The 15,133-nt window shown below is 35.6% G+C and overlaps 1 protein-coding gene and 1 long non-coding RNA gene across 2 annotated transcripts; both read left to right on the top strand.

Annotated features, from left to right (window-relative positions):
- On the top strand, positions 1 to 5,486 carry LOC145735771 (uncharacterized). The gene is made up of 2 exons (XR_014179760.1): positions 1 to 454; positions 5,169 to 5,486. It is a non-coding gene; the product is annotated as an uncharacterized LOC145735771 (long non-coding RNA).
- A 3,998-nt stretch (positions 5,487 to 9,484) lies between these two features.
- LOC145735701 (uncharacterized) lies at positions 9,485 to 14,914 on the top strand. Its single transcript, XM_081989677.1, has one exon. It carries the CDS (start codon positions 9,485 to 9,487, stop codon positions 14,912 to 14,914), a length of 5,430 nt encoding a protein of 1,809 aa, XP_081845803.1.
- Positions 14,915 to 15,133: the final 219 nt, after the last annotated feature.

The following is a 15,133-nucleotide window of genomic DNA, read 5'->3' as shown; positions in this document are numbered from 1 at the left end:
TGATAAAAAACAGTTTTCTCCAATCACTTTGACTGCTATAGTTTATGGCGGAGTGATTTTAAGTTTTAGGTTGTTTTTCGTAATATTTTATTATAGAACAGATTTTCTATCGAGCATGACATTTTTTCTGATCAGTATAGTGACACAGAAAGCGGAATTTCTATTTATTTGCTGTAGTCTTTTTGCTTGGAAGTTGAAAAGTCAGTTGAAGAATTGTAATGACAAAATGGAAACAAGTTTATCTCCGTTATTATCCATAACAATTAGAATTCACAACAAGATTGTAAGAAACATTTCAGATTTCAACATCGTATGTGGATTGCCAATGGCTGGAGCAATTTTTATTGGCATATCCATTCTTGTTTATGTGTCCTCGATAATGATATTTAATGATCCAACTCAAAGAACTTCATTAAAAAACGTAATGACGGTGATATATCAAGTACCATTTGTGGTAAGTATTATAACCTGTTTTAATTGCTATTTTTTTTGTCAAAATTAAAATTTAACCCTTTAAGTGCCTTCCTGCTATGTCTTATTTTCCAAGGACGTCGCCAGTCATATTAATCTATCTAACTGGTTCAACCGAAGTTATGTTTGTTGATTGTCGTTTTCTTCTGCCTCGACCTCTTTTTTCTTCTACTTTTCCTTCAATTATGAGTTCAGGATTACTTGCGTTCTTTTGTTTCTCCGTTCCGATTAGTTCTGGTTGTTTTTCCACACAGTTTAAACCCTCTTCATATTATGAATTGAACTATACTATGCGTAGTATGGCTTGTCCCAGAGATTCTCAATACTCTGTAGTACCACCACATTTCAAAGGCTTCCACTCTTCTTTGTGTGGTTTCAGTTGATGGTTTGTAGTGATTACCATTTTTTAGTTTCACGGCTAGTTCCAGCCATATTCTTCACAGACCCAATTAATAAGGCGCTGAGATACTTTTTTCCTGTTGCTCATTATCACAGTATCGTCTGCGTATCGCAAATTATTTAAACATTAGCTATTGATTATTACACCATAGGTTTTTATTTGTCCATCGCTTTTTAGAATGATCCCTCTGTTGTGAACCGAACATACTAATGTGAGGTTTACTAACCAAATCTTTTAGTAATCCTGTACCCTAGGATGTTTAATATAATTGTTTTGATATGCAAATGAAGAAGATTACTAAAATCGCCTTAGGTTCTTAACTGTGAAATTATAATATGTTAAAAAGACAATAACTTATTATAGTTATTAGACGGTGAAAATCGGTCGAAAATGACAATTAATAATGACGTACACTCATACACATCTCGTAGATTTCGGTTAGCTACAGACAGGGCACTCCTGCTAAGACGCTGAAGTTTCTGAGCCTGTACAGTAGCCATCAGCTAGCCTTTGTAATCCCGTCAGTGGCGTATTTTCCATCATACCATGCGGTGTTAGCATGTTATACGAGGAAAACCACAAACCTAGAGAACCACTCAATTTATATATCATTAATAATCCGCAAAAGGCGGCCGCACTACTAGTGTAGTCACGTCATCTACCAGCACCGCTGGTTACTAAAAATGGAGTACCTACATTAGATGGTAAACTGCTCGTATTGCAAGCAGAACCAACTTGGATCATTACTGCAGAAGCAAAACACCCATACGTGAAACACCATCACGTTATATAGATACGCAAATTAAGAAGATTACTAAAATCTTCCGACGTTCTTTGCCGTGAAATTATAATATGTTAAAGAGACAATATCTTAACGGTGGTACAGAGGCTAACTGATGACGAGTACAGGCTCAGAAACGTCGGCATCTTAGCAGGAGCGCCCCATAGCTAACCGAAAAGAACCATTTTTTACCACAGATTTTCACCATAAAATAACGCAAGTTTTTGCCTTTTATAGTAATTAAGATACTAATGTCATTATAAACACAATAATGAATGAGGTCGATAAGATAGAACACAAGGGCCTCCGGCTCGAGTCTCTCGAGTAGAAAAAAAATGCCTTGACGTCATTTACTGACAGACTATACTAACTGATCCATTCAGTAGCAGCGGATCCCTTTGTTGGACAATTACAACTGCCGTTTCAATGCAAAATTCCGTAGATTCAACTTTTTGGAACTTACAGTAGCGGAATTTCGTGTGTTTCTTGTACTGTTGACCGTGAAGCAAATCTAAACTAGTTTCTCTGCAAACTAGGATCTTCGAAAAGCTGTAAGAAACCCGAGGGAACGTCGTGTTTGATGATCTTATAAGTGAGGGCAATGCCTTTCTTCAAATAACAGCGGATTGTAAAGCATTTGAGCATCCTACTAGTGCCGTGGTCCAGGCAAGAAAGCATAAAGAATCTTCCAGCTCCAAATGTGACATCAAGGCAAAACCTAGAAGCAAGGATCCTCCTAGCAATTGCCTTTGTTACATCGAGTTTCACTGGTCTTACAGCTATTCCACTGTTCATACAAGAACCACAAGTCAAACTGAGCTCCATCTTGAGCGCGAGTACAATGTATGGCGCAACCGAAATCAAATAAAATGCACATTGCAGAACAACTGTGATATGTTTAAATGTCAAATCCAAGTAAATCAGTCCGTATTATTATTTATGATTGATTCCGGATCAGAACGTATTGTTAAGAAATCTCGCAGGTTTACTGTATGGTGTGTCTCTGCCATTTCAAAGGACAATGGAAAGTAATCCTTTCTTTTAATGGTCATCAGTCAAAACAAACAGTGTTCGTCGCAAAAGAAGGTCCAGCAACATTCTTGGTTGGTTATGAATTACTTGGACGCCAAGACATTCTATTGAGCGATATGGTCACCACCGATTAACACTGTCAAAACAGAACAAAATACAACTGTCCTGAAAACATTGCCGTCTACCTGCCCAGAAAGTTTTCTCTCAGCCGGAATTTAACACTGTACCAAATTCAAACCACAAACATCCTGTGCATATGGGCTTCGCCGGTCAAATTAATGGACTTTCCTATTTACTTATTGTGAACAGCTATTCCAGAAATCTAGGTCATGTCAACTAGCACGTCCACAGCACTCGTTAATGTTCTTCAACCACTGATTGCCCGTTTCGGTCTTCCATAACTACTGATCACAAACAACTGCACCCAGTTCACCAGTTCCATTTATAAGAAATTCAGTAAAAAAAAGTTCAAGGTGGGAGGAGAAAATAAGTGCAAGAATCCTTAAACTTTTATTCAGCTACAGTACAATATATTGTTCATCCGCACCTGATGACAAGGCGCCTGCTGAAATATTCTTTGAACGCATGCCAAGAACTATCCTTCTTCTACCAACCATTTCTTCTTCTACCAACAAAAACCAGTTGTGTTAGAGACGAAGCAATGGAATTACAATTTATGATTTAAGTAGGCTACATAATCTACTGTCGTTGTTTTTGCATTGCCGTGGACTTGTGGAACTAATGAGGCTGTTAAAGGAGTCTTCTATAATGTCAGGACACCTGCCGGAGTCATGCGGAGTCTTGCCAAAGAGTGGGAATTGGAAGAGGTGACTGAAGCCAATAATCTATCTATGTTCTCCTTGACGCATTTAGAATCCGGTTTTTGTATCGTCCGTAAGTTCCTGCTCAAACACCTATCGAAGAGAGCTATTTCAAAACATTCCGGATCCACATATATAGAGTCGGAAATCAAGATCTAAATCGACAGTCAGGAGAAAGCTTTGCAGAGCTTGAATCCACTCTCAGCGAGACCGACACCCACCAACGCGTAATGACCACTAAAATAGGGAGATGGTGTAAACCGAACATACTAATGTGATATGATACACCTTCTAGTAATCCTGAGATGTTTATTATAATTGGTCAGTTGTTATATCAGTGATTTTCTAAGTGTGGTCAAATAAAAAGTTCTTCTTGTTTCCTGCCTATTCGCCAGCGTATCTTTTAACATGCAAATTGCAGATGTGACCAGATGCATTCCAGTCTCACTTTTCTATCAACTTTGTCTGTTTAATTAGTTTTTATATTTACTTTTTGGTAGTTTGTTTCCCATATAAGCTTGAATGAAACGTAGTGTTTGCGTATACATCTTTCCTGCACAGCAAAACATAGTTACTTTTGTACCTAGTCAGTTATTAACCCATTGCCTATAACTTCTAAGTAACTCATTAAGCTGATGATTCTTCGCATACTTTTAAGCTAGTTTTTTTTTGAATCTTGTAAATAATAGAGGTTCTTCACATTACTACGGTAGAACCCCTGTATTATATTAGGAAAATGAAAAAAAATTATTATTTCGTCATTTTTGTTTGATTTGCATTACACATATTAAAGAACCTATCCAACATGCTATGTGTGTCGTCAATGTGTTGATAAGCGAATTGTTTAATAATCTCCGCTACTCTTTATCCTTCCCGTTCGCTATCCTGTTCTTCAGTTGCTTTGTTACATGATTAATTCTTCCTTTGTGATCGATAAGCATTTGCGGTGCATTACATGTGTTTTGTTGTCGTCTTATTGGTCTTTTTCAAACATTTCTTCTACGTAAACTTATTTCTCTGAAGCTGCAAAATCTGTTGTCGTCTCTTTATTCGTGTCTCTAATCATTTTATGATTATTCGGTTTTCTTGTTCTTGCTGCTGCTTTTATTGTTGTATGACTTGTCTAAGGTGTCATATTTGTTCTTTTTCAATCTTGTCAAACTAAGACACGTGTTTCTTTTATTTTCTTTATTTTCCTCTTAACTTTCTGGTAATTTTTTTGGAGTTTTTTTACTTCTTTACTTTATTATCCATGCTTGTTTCCTTTATTTTGTTTCTCCGGATATACAATTCTCGATGATCTTTACAATTGAATCCCATTTCTATTCCAATGTTTTGTGTTTCCCTCCATTGCATTTCGTTGGTTCTTTGTGTTGTATTATAATTTTGTTTTCTGGGTTCAAATCTGATATTCCTTCTTTTGATTAAGTAATAGTACACCACACCTTCTTATGTAAATAGTTTTACTAAAATAAAATAGTACCTATATGTATATGTATATGTATGTACCTATATGTGTGTGTAGATTAAGCAATGCTTTTTTTATTTCTGAAATACTAGTCCCACAATATCCTGTTAAGTAGGTGAACCTTGAAGTAGTTACTACCTAGTTATTAGAGTAGATCAGAAAAATAAACGTCTATTCTGTAAATTATCATTTTAGATCTACGTAATAATATTAGCGGTGGTGGGTCAAAAGCTCCAAGCTGAATCTAAAAGAACAATTGACATATGCTACAACCAGATTCAAAATATGCAACCAATTTTTATCGGTCAAGATGTAAAAGAGACAAGACGACAGTATTTAATGTTTGCCAGACAGATACATGACAGGAATGTCAAACTATGTGCGGCTGGGTTTTTTTCGATTGATCATTCCTTGATTTTATACTTTGCAACCATCGTTTGTACTTATGTAATTGTAATTTTTCAAATGATGTCTAATTGAAAATTGTAGTTTACAGTAAATTTATGTCAAAGCTTGTGGTGTATTACTTAAACCAAATGTAGTAATAGTTATTTACCTAACAAGGGTGAAAAGTGGTACTTTACCGCACGAGAATGCACGCACAACAACTGCGCACTGCAGAACGACGCAAAGCGGAGGAGTTCGGGCAAGCAGTTAAGGGGTGGGAAAGACGCTTTCCGCATGTGTTAGGTACAACATTTTTCCTACGAGTATTAATTTTCATTAAATTGAACGAAAATATATAGTAAAATGACTAAAATGAAAGCCTTTGTTTTCATGGATGATTATTTCCTTCATTGTACCAGCAGCCAATCAAATTCCGAGAACCTTTCTAGTTCCACCAATGGAAACCGTTTTATACTGATTAAATCCCTGGCTGCTAAAATTTAACAGTGATTAAACACCACCTACCTTTTTCGAATACGTTTTTTGAAGAAAATTTGATATTAAACGAAACGGGATTTAGACACTTATAAAATTTACGTTATCTTCTTCAATATTAACAATTAATATATAATATATAATATTAACAATTAATAATAATATTTTGACGTATGATTGTCAATTTGAAATGTAAACAAAAATATACATGGCTGAACGAAAATACAAACATTCAAAACAGTTTGTGAAAAATTCCGCGATTTAAAATAAGCAATTTTTCGCGAGATCACGTTGAATCACTGTGATCTAGGTTCTTGTTACCGCCTCATTTTAGCGACATAACGGTTACAGGGGAATACATGACTGACGTCATATGATTACGTCATTACTTGTTCACCGGGATCTGTTTGGGTTCACGGTGTAGAGAAGACGGTTATACAAATCACTTCACTTGTCTCAGTTTCAATTCAAAAGATTGGAGGTTATTTTTCAATTAGATTAGTCGTTCATTGATCGTGCCCTAGTTCAGAATGGAAATGGAAAAGGAAAAGAGTGAAGAAATGATGGAGCTCCTGATAAATCACAGAGGTGAAGATTTTCGAGTTGTTGTGAATATGGAGATGGCCAATACATTACTTAATGGTGAGTATTTAATAGTAAATGGATCAAAATTATAACAACACAATTATATTTTTCAGACCCCATCAGTGCAGAAAAATACATTGAAGAAGTTTTAAATGGTAGAGAAGGTCATTCTGTTGAAGCTGTTCAAGGGTCTGATAAATTTACTGGCCCAAGCAATGAAACAACAGAGTCTGAAGTAGAAGTAAGTTCAGCCGTTGAGAATAACCCAACTGCTCCAATTTGGACACAGAAAAGGCCTACACCAAAGGACTTTCAAGCAACTGAAGTATTTCTAACCATAAGACAGAAATACTCCAATCGATTTGATGATAAAAAAACTATCAAGTCACAGTTATGGAAAAAAATAGCAGAGGAAATGGGAGAGATGGGATTTAATCTGGGTGGTAGTGGAAAGGAAGTTGTAGAAAAGTTGAGGTTGAAGTTTGCAAATTTGCAGAAGCAATACTTTCTATATATCAAACATCAAAAATCTACTGGAGAAAGTCAAAAAGACCCTCCATCACACTTAGAACTATTGCATAGCATTTTAGGGAACAAAGATATAACTAGCCCTAAAAACTTAATTGACTCACTTGTAGAAACTTTAACTACTAGCAGCGGCATTAGCCCTAATTCTACTCCAGAAATTGATGAAACAGAAACCTCAAGCAGTGCAAATATCGAGGCAAATTCCTCAAATGCAAAAGCAGAAATAAAAAACCGATTCAACACCACTGAAACACCGAGATCCAAAATGACTACTATTTCACAACTTCTTGAGTTGACAAAGAAGGATATTGAACAACGAAATGAGCATTTCACTACATTAAAAAGTCTAATGGAAACCCAAAATCAACAAAGAGAACGTTTTTTAAACCAATTGGACAAACTGATTAAATATCGAAAAAGAAAAAGAGAAGACAGCGACTCAGATTAGAATTAACCTAGTGTTTAATGTGTGTGCTAATACTACTAATGTGATTTTGAATCAAGGTTAGTAAGTTATTTGAGTACAAAAATGTAAATAAAATATTTGTTTCTGATTTAAACTTTATTTTCAATTAATACATAAAAGCCAAAAAGCATAACTATATGGTTTACATCTTATCTGATTTTAGTTCATTAATGATAATGCCCATTTTTCCGACATTGGCTGTTGAGTTTAAGGACAGCTTAGATTTAGATAAGTTCAGTTTACACTGTTTGTCACATTCAAACCTCAGCTTAAGTTATACTTAAAATGTGTCAGGAAAACAGGCATTAAATCATTTTCAAGTAATGTATACCTACATAGTACATACCTACACCCTACACTAAATCTACTGCAGTCGATCAGTAGTTAAAAAGGCTGTCAGCTATTTGGTTTCTTTTTACAACACCCATAAAATATTGGTCTCTATCATCAATAAAATCCTCTAAATCATCTAGATGATCTTGTAGATCATTGTTATCACAGTTACTTGTTGGCGACCAGTAATCATGATTAATTATACAAAAGTTGTGTAACACACATGAAACCATTGCAATTTCTACTGCTTTGCTTACATTATAAATATTTATAAATTGAAGTCTTGCCCACCTACTTTTTAAAAAAGAGAATGCATTTTCAATTTTAACTCTAGCTGATGATAATCTATAGTTAAAGTTTTTTTGTTTTCTTGTCAAATTGTGGCCTTTGTATGAAACCATTAACCAACTCTTCAATGGGTAGGCACTATCCCCTATTATGTGACAGTCATCATTTGGAAAAAACTTATTTTTTCCATGTTGTTCTATGTGCTTGTATAAAAGTGAGTACTTGAAAACCTGAAAAATCCTCAAACCTCTTACTATACTATGAAAAAGATATCCAGAATGAAGGGTAAGATTTGACCTATTATAGTTATTAATAAATTACATAGTGTTTTCTTACCCTGGCATCAACCTGGAAAACCCACAAAAACATAAGTAAATAATTTTTGTGAAGTACAAATAGCAGTGAGGTTAATTGACTTTTTCTGGTACCTATCTGTGTAACTATCACTTTGAGCTAAATGTACTTTAATATTTATGTGGGTTCCATCAATGGCCCCAAGAACACCTACAAATTTGCATAATTATTGATATTGCCAAAAATTGTTGTTGATATACAAAAATATTGTGATTACCTGGGAATGAGGTGAAACCATCTTCAATCAATAGAATTCCTTTCATCATCATTTTCAGGCCATCTGATGTATTTATGTTTTAGTTTATTAACTATGTATAAACAAGCATTTACAATTTGCATAACTGTTGAGGCAACACTTCCAAATCTATCTGCAATGACAACTAATGGATCATTATGTGCCATGTACCATAAAAACATTAAAACTGATCTTTCTGGGATATAAGGGTAATTTCCGCCCCTATATTTTTTCTTTATTAAATCATATTTATCATGTTCTAAAACAATTCTGACAAGACGTTCAAACGTGTCTTTTTTTAGTCTAAACAATTGGAAAAACACATCCGAATTGTATTTGTATATCCAATCAGTGTGATCAATTGTAGGATGGAAGTACTGGTTCGGAATGAATATTAATTTTTTTCTGCAACTTGCACTTGTTAAAATTACCTTATTGACGAGCCGCCACTGGTTAATCCCAGACGACCCTGAACGTGCTACGCAGTAACGAAATACTGGCGGTGCGAGCGGACGACGCAGCGCAGAACCAATTATTATCGTTCGAAACCCGAAAACGAACGGGCAACGTCGCCGCGCGATCCATAACATTTATAAAGTTTGCCACTATATTTTAATGTTTATGTTAAGTTCTTTAATATAGATTTATTACGAATCGGGCGTGTGTGTCATTTAGCGAAACAATTCACATTTTGGTGCCGAAACCAGGGAATCTATAGACAAGAACTCAAATTATCGGACTGTGCCTGTAATCGTTTTATAAACGTTAACGTGTGTGTCGAGTTTTTAAAATCAAAATACTGTCGTAACGTAAAGAAAATCGGTCTGTAGACTTGAAAAAATGGAAAAAGCATATAGAACGGCGTGCAGAGCACAACTAACCAAACTTATAAATAACGCTGAAGAAGTTTTAAGTGACTTTCCATTAGACGAGGACAAATTACAAGTGTGTTTGACCCGTGTTAAAGAAGCTAAAGGCAAATTAAATAGTGCTAACGAACAATACAGAGAAACTCTTACCGATTGTGATGAAAAAACATTAAGTGTTGAATTTACATCTGTGCTAGACTATGAAGATCAAGCAATACGAATCATAGCAGAACTGGAAGTAGCCATAAGGAAACGTCAGGCTGTGCATGGTAATGGACAACAGTTTGAAAGTGGAAACTCGGACAGAAGTGATGAAAATAACCAAATAAACACCAAGAAGACCTCGGTAAGGTTACCAAAGTTAGAGCTTTTAAAATTCAATGGTGATCCTCAACAATGGGCATTGTTTTGGGAACAGTATAATGCAGCAATTCATAATAATGATGAAGTTGATGATAACGCCAAGTTTACTTATTTAAAAACGCTTTTAACGGGGAAAGCAGCTTATACTGTTCAAGGATTAGCCCCAGGAAAAGCATGCTATCAGGACGCTATTGATCTATTGCAACAAGAGTTTGGCAATCCGGAAAAACTAATAGATGCTTATATTCAAAAGTTGTTAGCTCTACAACCGGTAAAAAATAAAGGGGATATTGCTGGGCTTAGAAAACTGTATAATACTACAACGACAATTACAAGGTCGTTTCAAACATTAGGAATTAAGCCAAATCAGTATGGAATGATGTTAAAATCCGTAATTTTAAAGGCCATACCCTTTTCATTACGTATCGAGTTTAATAAACAAGTTTTATTCAAAGAACGAGTAAATTCTCGAGTAAATTCTAACTTAGTTATCAATGATCATTTGGAAGATGGTTCAGAAAGTTCTGGAATGTCTTACGAAGAACAGATTGCCAAACTTCTCGCCTTTTTAAAAGTAGAAGTAAATTCTGTAGAACAAGCACAGCATGTTTATTCCGAAAATGACAAATTTAAAAGTGGATTTACGGCTGGTAAAAGATATGGCGATAAACAATATCAGTCATCAAGTGAAAGACATTTTACCACAGCTGAGCTCTTTTCTGGAACTCAAGAAAAATGCGTGTTTTGTTCGGGAAATCATGAATCAGCCAATTGCAAATCAACGATGACCTTGAATGAAAGAAAGGCGATATTGAAAAACAAAAATCGATGCTTTCGATGCACAAAAGCTAATCATTCATCAAGAAATTGTAGGACAGCAAATTTAAAATGTTCTGTGTGCAAGAAACGACATGCGACGTCAATGTGCGATCCTACATATCTTAGAAGATCAGATAAACCAAGGACACTTCCTATAAATGAAAATAAAAATGAAGAAGTTGCCGATCAAACGACAATGTCAAATTCGTCCAGTCTTTTTACTAATGAAAACGTAAACACTGTCTATTTACAAACTGCTACAGCTATAATCACAAATTGTGACTCTAACAAAGCAAAAATAAAATTAATTTTTGACGGTGGTAGTCAAACAACTTTTATTAAAGAAAGTGTATCTAGAGAAATGAACTTGCAAGTAATAGACAACTATCGAATCTCTATAATGACGTTTGGAACTACCAGTGCTTCCCCAGCAAGAGATTGTAGACGAGTGACATTAAAAATAAAAGGAATATCTTCTAACGAAGAAACGGAAATAACTGCAGTTGAAGTGCCAGAAATATGTTTTGATTCGTTTCAGCCACCGGCAATTAGTGATCCAGTGATCACTGACTTTGCAAAGAACTTCTACTTAGCAGATATGGACTGTAGAAATCACGACTTTGACGGAATAACTTTATTAATTGGTGCGGACAATTATTGGAAATTAGTGACTGGTGAAACAAAGAAATTAAGTGAAACTTTAACGGCAGTGAACACAAAAATTGGTTGGACATTACATGGCTCAAGTTACAACTCAAGTTTTTCAGTTAATTTGCAAGCTTGCAACAATGTCAACGTTTTACATGTTCAAGAACATAACGAGGAATTCAGCTTGCAGAAATTTTGGGACTTGGAGTCAATAGGGATAAAAGAAGACACAGAGAAGACAAAAACAGTAACATCACAATTTATGGAGAAGAAAATAACGTTTAACGGTGAACGTTACGAAGTTTGTCTGCCTTGGTCTAAATCGAGCTTAAATTTGGATTCAAATTATGATGGTGCCCTTTCAAGATTTAAATCATTAGTAACCAAACTATCCAACGACTTAAAATTGCTGGAATACGATAAAGTTATGCAAGAGTACTTCAAAAATGGTTGTGCCGAACTGTCTCCATTACAACGGATAAAACGAGCTTACTATATGCCTCACAGAGCAGTATACAAACACGAAAGAGATAGCACAAAAGTAAGGATAGTTTTTGATGCCAGTGCTCATGCAAAAAACTTACCATCTTTAAATGACGTACTTGAATCTGGAGAAAATTTAGTTCCTGAATTACTACGTGTTTTACTGAACTTTAGGATTGGAAAAATTGGTATCACATCCGACATTGAGAAAGCTTTTTTACAAATAGCTTTACGAGAAGAGGAACGAGATTTTCATAGATTTTTCTGGTATTCGAAACCGTTAAATACTAGCAATATTTTACCTGAGATTGTCGAATATCGAATGACAAGAGTAAGTTTTGGAGTAACGTGTAGCCCATTTTTACTAGCGGCAACAATAAGGAAACATTTAGAGTCTCAACCACAAGACTTACAAGACATTAGTAACTTATTGCAAAAATCATTTTACGTGGATGATCTGCTGGTTTCTTGCGATACAGAAGATGAAGCTTTAAAGATTTATGAAACATCTAAAGAAATTATGTCTAGAGCTAGCATGAACTTGAGAAAATGGAATACAAACAATAAGATAGTTCAGAAGTTATTCAGAGATGGTATTGGAAACAGTATGAAAAAGATTTTGGGAATCAAGTGGTGTTTACTTAACGATGAACTAATGATAGATTTGCAATCAGCATTAACGTCTACCATCGAAGGCCCTGCCACTAAACGAAACGTTTTAAGTTCAATTTCAAAAATATATGATCCCCTTGGATTTTTAGGACCGTTTGTAATAAAAGCAAAAATATTGATACAACAAATCTGGAAGGAGAAATTAGATTGGGATACCCCGCTACCAACTGAATTACATTCTGCTTGGTCAAAATGGAAATTAGAATTATCAGATCTTCAAAACTTTGCACTAACAAGATGTGTAGCCGGAAAATATGAAGCAGAAAAAGAAGAAAACGTACAATTACACATTTTCGCGGATGCCAGCCCTCAGGCATATGGAGTGGTCGCGTTTTTAAAGATCGTATCATCGAACAAAACCCATTATTTAATTTCGAAAAATAGAGTGGCTCCCTTGACTAATAAAGGAAAAACATCGTTATCGATTCCTAGATTGGAGCTGACAGCAGCTCTTTGTGCTGCAAGACTACAAGATTACATAATGAAAAATTTGACTATAAAGATATCAAAGACATATTTATGGACAGATTCAAAAATCACACTATGTTGGATTCGTGGAAAGCCATCAAAATGGAAACCTTACATTTGCAACAGAGTACAGGAAATTCAAAACCTGACTAAAGGTGACTGGAAATATTGCCCCGGATCGGAGAATCCCGCAGATTTTTTAACGAGAGGAATCAAAGCTTCAGTTCTTTTGGAATCCGATACCTGGAGGTTTGGTCCTTCCTGGCTGTCTCAAAATAATTCCAGTTGGCCTCAAGAAGATCAGTCTTCAAATGATGATAGTGCTTTTTCTGATTCTGTTACATCATCATTTCTGAACGTTCGTGAACCACAATGCATTAAAATAAATCCATTATTTATCGTTGAAAATTTTGGCAAGTGGATAAGAGTTTTAAGAGTTACAGCTTACGTTATTCGTTTTACTAGGAATTTGAAAAGGAAAAAACCTGAAAGACTACTGAGATCATTAACTGCAGATGAATTACAATTAGCAGAAAACTATTGGATTAAATACGTACAATACTCTGCATTTGGAACGGAAATAGAATCTCTGAAAAAAGACAACCATATTAGTAATAACTCGACCATCTTAACGCTGAACCCTAAATTGGATGAAAATGGAATTTTACGAATTGGAGGACGACTACAAGAGGCAGAATTGCCCTATAAAATGATACATCCAGTTCTTTTACCTGCTAAATCCCATATTGGAGATTTACTTATTTGGAATTGTCATTTCAATGTAGCACATGGAGGAGTCAATGCAACGTTGGCCGAAATACGAAAAGAATATTGGATGATAAAAGGACGTCAAAGAATTAAATCCATCTTATCAAAGTGTGTAATGTGTAAGAGATTAAAGCAGAAAGCAACAGCAGTACCTTTTGCACCATTACCGAGTGATAGACTCACGTCAGCCAATCCCTTCAAATGTACCGGAATTGACTTTGCTGGACCTCTCTATGTAACAACGGGCAATACAAAGGTCAAGGTGTATGTAATGTTATTAACTTGTGCAGTTGTAAGAGCAGTCCACTTGGAGCTTGTACCAGATTTATCCGTGGAATCATGCATTCTAGCAATCAGACGCTTTATTGCTCGAAGAGGAGTTCCCGATGTCATATATTCTGACAACGCAAAAACTTTCAAAAGAGCATCATTAGAAATAACTACACTTTTGCAGTTCTTAAACCAGAAAGAAATACAAGATATGACGTCACGATTAAATATAAAATGGAAATTCATTGTCGAACGAGCCGCATGGTGGGGCGGATTTTGGGAAAGAATGGTGAAAACGGTGAAGATGGCTCTCAAAGCCTCTCTAGGAAAATCTTCTGTGTCATATGATGTACTACAAACCATTTTAATAGAAGTAGAAGCAACAGTTAATTCACGACCTTTGACATACATCGATAACGATCCAGAGAACATAATTTTGACACCTGGACATTTTTTACTGAGTTGTAATAATTCTTCTTTAGGCATAGATATTGATAAAAAGGCTGCTAGTGCCAATACGATTTTGCATCTTTGGCAAAAAAGGGAGAATTTGTTGAAAAGATTTTGGAAAATATGGTCTACGGATTATCTTCAGCAGTTAAGATCAGCACATTATGTTGGAAAACCTGTTTCAGAAAGAAAATATTCTGTTGGAGATGTTGTCCTATTATATGAGAAAGGATTATCACGTCAACAATGGAAGTTGGTGCGGATTACAGACGTGTATCCTGGACGAGATGGACGTATAAGAGCTTGCCAGATTCGGACTAGTGACGGTACACTCCTAAAACGTCCTGTTCCTATGTTGTTTCCTCTGGAAATCAATTCGGCGGGGGAGGATGTTAAAATTACCTTATTGACGAGCCGCCACTGGTTAATCCCAGACGACCCTGAACGTGCTACGCAGTAACGAAATACTGGCGGTGCGAGCGGACGACGCAGCGCAGAACCAATTATTATCGTTCGAAACCCGAAAACGAACGGGCAACGTCGCCGCGCGATCCATAACATTTATAAAGTTTGCCACTATATTTTAATGTTTATGTTAAGTTCTTTAATATAGATTTATTACGAATCGGGCGTGTGTGTCATTTAGCGAAACAATTCACAGCACTCAAGTATTCGCTGA

Source organism: Ips typographus, linkage group LG11, assembly GCF_016097725.1.
Source record: "Ips typographus isolate SLU linkage group LG11, UJ_Ityp_2.0, whole genome shotgun sequence".
Taxonomy (NCBI): Eukaryota; Metazoa; Arthropoda; class Insecta; order Coleoptera; family Curculionidae; genus Ips; species Ips typographus.
This window is presented reverse-complemented; position numbering and strand designations above follow the sequence as displayed.